Below are 3,252 nucleotides of genomic sequence, written 5' to 3'. Positions count from 1 at the left end.
ATGGACCTCTACATGGTATTCGTAGACCTCACTAAGGCCTTTGACACTGTCAGTCGTGATAGGTTGTGGAAAATCCTAGCAAAGTTACGATGTCCTGACAAGTTCATCTTCATGATACGGCAATTCCATTATGGCATGATGGGTAGAGTAATGGATGATGGAGCCCTGTCCGATCCCTTTCCTGTCACAAATGGTGTTAAACAAGGCCATGTCTTAGCTCCAACACTCTTCAGCATAGTGTTTTCAGCAATGCTAATGTATGCATTCAGGGACCTCAAAACAGGAATTTACATTCGGTTCAGAACAGACGGTAAATTGTTCAATCTGCGTCGCCTACAAACTAAACCCAAAGTATTAGAAGATTTATCTAGCGAGCTGCTGTTTGTAGATGATTGTGCTCTAGCTGCCCATTCACAATAGGACCTACAAGTAATCACGTACCATTTTGCAGATGCCTGTAAACTATTTGGCCTAACAATTAGCCTAGGCAAAACTGAAGTCATGTACCAGCCAGCCCCGGGTAAGTCATACATACCACCTGTCCTCACTATTGAAGGTTACACCTTGAAGGCTGTCTCAAAGTTTTTTACCTTGGTAGCACCTTGTCTCCGGATGCACACTTCGACGAAAAATTTAGCTTGAGACTGGGAAAGCAAGCTCATCCTTTGGAATGCTCAGAGACAAGCTGTGGAAGAAGAGGGGCATCAATATTGGTACCTCCAGGTGTAGAGCAGTGGTGATCACATATCTACTGTATAGTTGCGAGACATGGACCCCGTATTCTCGTCACATAAGAAAAATGGATCGATTTCACCAAACCTGCCTCAGGAAAATTTTCAACATTACATGGCAACAGAAGGTTCCTGATACAGAAGTACTTCAGAGAGCCCAATTACCCAGCATTGGTGCAATAGTAATGAATTCCTTACTAAGGTGGGCTGGTCAGTTGGTCCGTATGCCTGGGGACAGAATGCTCAAGAAGTTATTCTATTCCGAACTTAAATGTGACAAGCGCTCTCTGGATGGACAGTACAAGAGGTACAAGGACTCTCTAAAGATTTACCTGAAACGCTGTAACATAGCCACTGACTCCTGCGAGCAAGTAGTACATGATCTCAACCTTTGGCTCCGGTCTGATCATGTCGGCACTGATGCATATGAGACCAGCCGTATCCAGGGAGCAGAAGCAAACAGAGCCCAGCGTAAATCACGCAGTTCAAATCAACCTGAGTCATTTGAGTTTTTCTGTCACCCATGCAACAAAAGTTTCCATGCAAGGATTGCCTGATCAGCCATCAGCGTGCCCACCAGCGAAATTCAATCGTAGTTAGAGATAAATAGATTAGCTGTCATCATCGAATACGATGGACAACCATCATCAACAATACCTTGAGCCCATTCCCTGTGGATGCTCTAAAATCTAATACCATAACCTCATCCCCCACAGAAACAGATCGAATAGGTGTATGGACATCCGTGTTGATTGTTTTGAAGCAATTGAGGCACCAAATTCTGGTTCCATAAGAACAGTCTATTTTGAAATTCTCTCCCAAAGAACAACTTTGCTGGTGTCACTTTTGTCAGCGAGTGGGGGTAGTTCTATATGAAAGCAAACTTCGGTCAGTTTTTGTGTGAATTTGAGCACTATCAAAGTTAGCTTTCTTCATCGCCTGTTTCAAAGTGCGTATACAGTCCTCCATGAAAACATGCACTCTCAAGTACCTCTACAAGAACGCACAATACTTAGTTATAATGGCCCCTGACAAACATTGGCTTGTGCAGAAGAAGAAAAAATCAAATGATGAAAGCTTTAGCTAGTTTTAGCTTTAGTTTTAGCTAGTATAGCTTTAGCTATACAACAACAAACATATTGTCAAATCCTGAAGCGCGAAGTTTGCCGTATAGTTACCATATAGTTACAAGTATAGTTGCATTCAAACAACACCTTTGTGTTCATTGAGAACTATAGCTGCATGAAAAACTTGCAGACAATGACAAGGGCTATTGGCCAAGCAAATCATAAGAAATTAGAAACCACCATTGACTATTTTTAGCATGAAAATCTCTGTATTGGAATTGTTGTTAATTGTTTACTTGCGATTTGATTGTTATGATTTATTTATTTTTCAAACAAATTCAATTTTCTGTGCAAAGGATTGGAATTTTGGTTCTTTTGAAAAGATGTTGTGGTTTAACCTGCTAAGTTTCTTGTAGACCCATCAATTTGACAACACAGTATATAATGCTCTAGGAAAAATTTAATATTCTGCATGTCACCTAAACGAATACTGATGGAGTGATGGTTCACACAAAACACTGTCTTTGCTCATCAGTCGTTCAGTGTGTGTACCCAGATGTACCCATTTTCTGATTCATATTAGCAAACCTTTAATTATCAACTAATTTTATGACTCGTTCTCCGAATACTTTGAACAGAAGTCACTGAGTGTTTACCGTTTTCAATTAAGGTTTTTGTTATTCGGTTTAAATGGTAATGAAGTTTTAAAAGCCGATAATAGGATATATATAGTTCTAGCAAACAGTGGACTAAAATGGTTCTCCGAAAACCAATATTAAGGCGCCATATATGCTGACCTGGGAAATGTACATGTATACCGTGACTGGTTCTTTTGTTACAATGCATTCCATTGTAACGAAAACGACAGATGCATACCTAAATTAATAAGCTTTACTCCGTAAACATATTTGTTCGAGAATTTAAAGGAAACTTTATCTTAAAAGGAATTTGTTCTTTCGGTTTAGTCTTGAAACTGAGATATTTGGCAGTCGCGCCGCATTAACAAATTAAAGTGAATGAAATAAAAATCTTGTTCTATCTGGGAAAAGTATCCAGTGTAAAACTGAGAAACTGTGTGCGTTTTTTTTTTCTTAGTGGCGTTAGGAGGTAACTAAAAGAATACCAATATTAGATCATGGTAGACAGTTTCTATAATTTAGAATCATCATTTGAAAACCCCATCTCTCTGAAGGAATAATCAAAGATTTTAAACAAACTCTTCAGTCTCATGCATAATAGAACACAAATGTGATCACTCCTAAGAGGAATAATGAATTTTTCTTTTGCAGCGGTTTATGATCATTGGTTTCCACTAGAATCTGCGTTACATAGGCCAATAAGTCCACTTGTATGATGGTTGCAGTTGCTTACCTCCTTCACTCAATACCATGCATATTAATTCATAACTAATCGAGAAGTTTTCCCCAAAGTAATTATATTATGCACTTTTTTTT

The 3,252-nt window shown here is 38.9% G+C and overlaps 1 protein-coding gene across 1 annotated transcript; it reads left to right on the top strand.

The window, feature by feature from the left end:
* Nucleotides 1–420, top strand: LOC139980993 (uncharacterized). Its single transcript, XM_071993081.1, has one exon. It carries the CDS (start codon nucleotides 1–3, stop codon nucleotides 418–420), a length of 420 nt encoding a protein of 139 aa, XP_071849182.1.
* The last annotated feature ends 2,832 nt before the right edge of the window (nucleotides 421–3,252 follow it).

The sequence above is a fragment of the Apostichopus japonicus genome, chromosome 2 (genome assembly GCF_037975245.1).
Source record: "Apostichopus japonicus isolate 1M-3 chromosome 2, ASM3797524v1, whole genome shotgun sequence".
Taxonomy (NCBI): domain Eukaryota; kingdom Metazoa; phylum Echinodermata; class Holothuroidea; order Aspidochirotida; family Stichopodidae; genus Apostichopus; species Apostichopus japonicus.
This window is presented reverse-complemented; position numbering and strand designations above follow the sequence as displayed.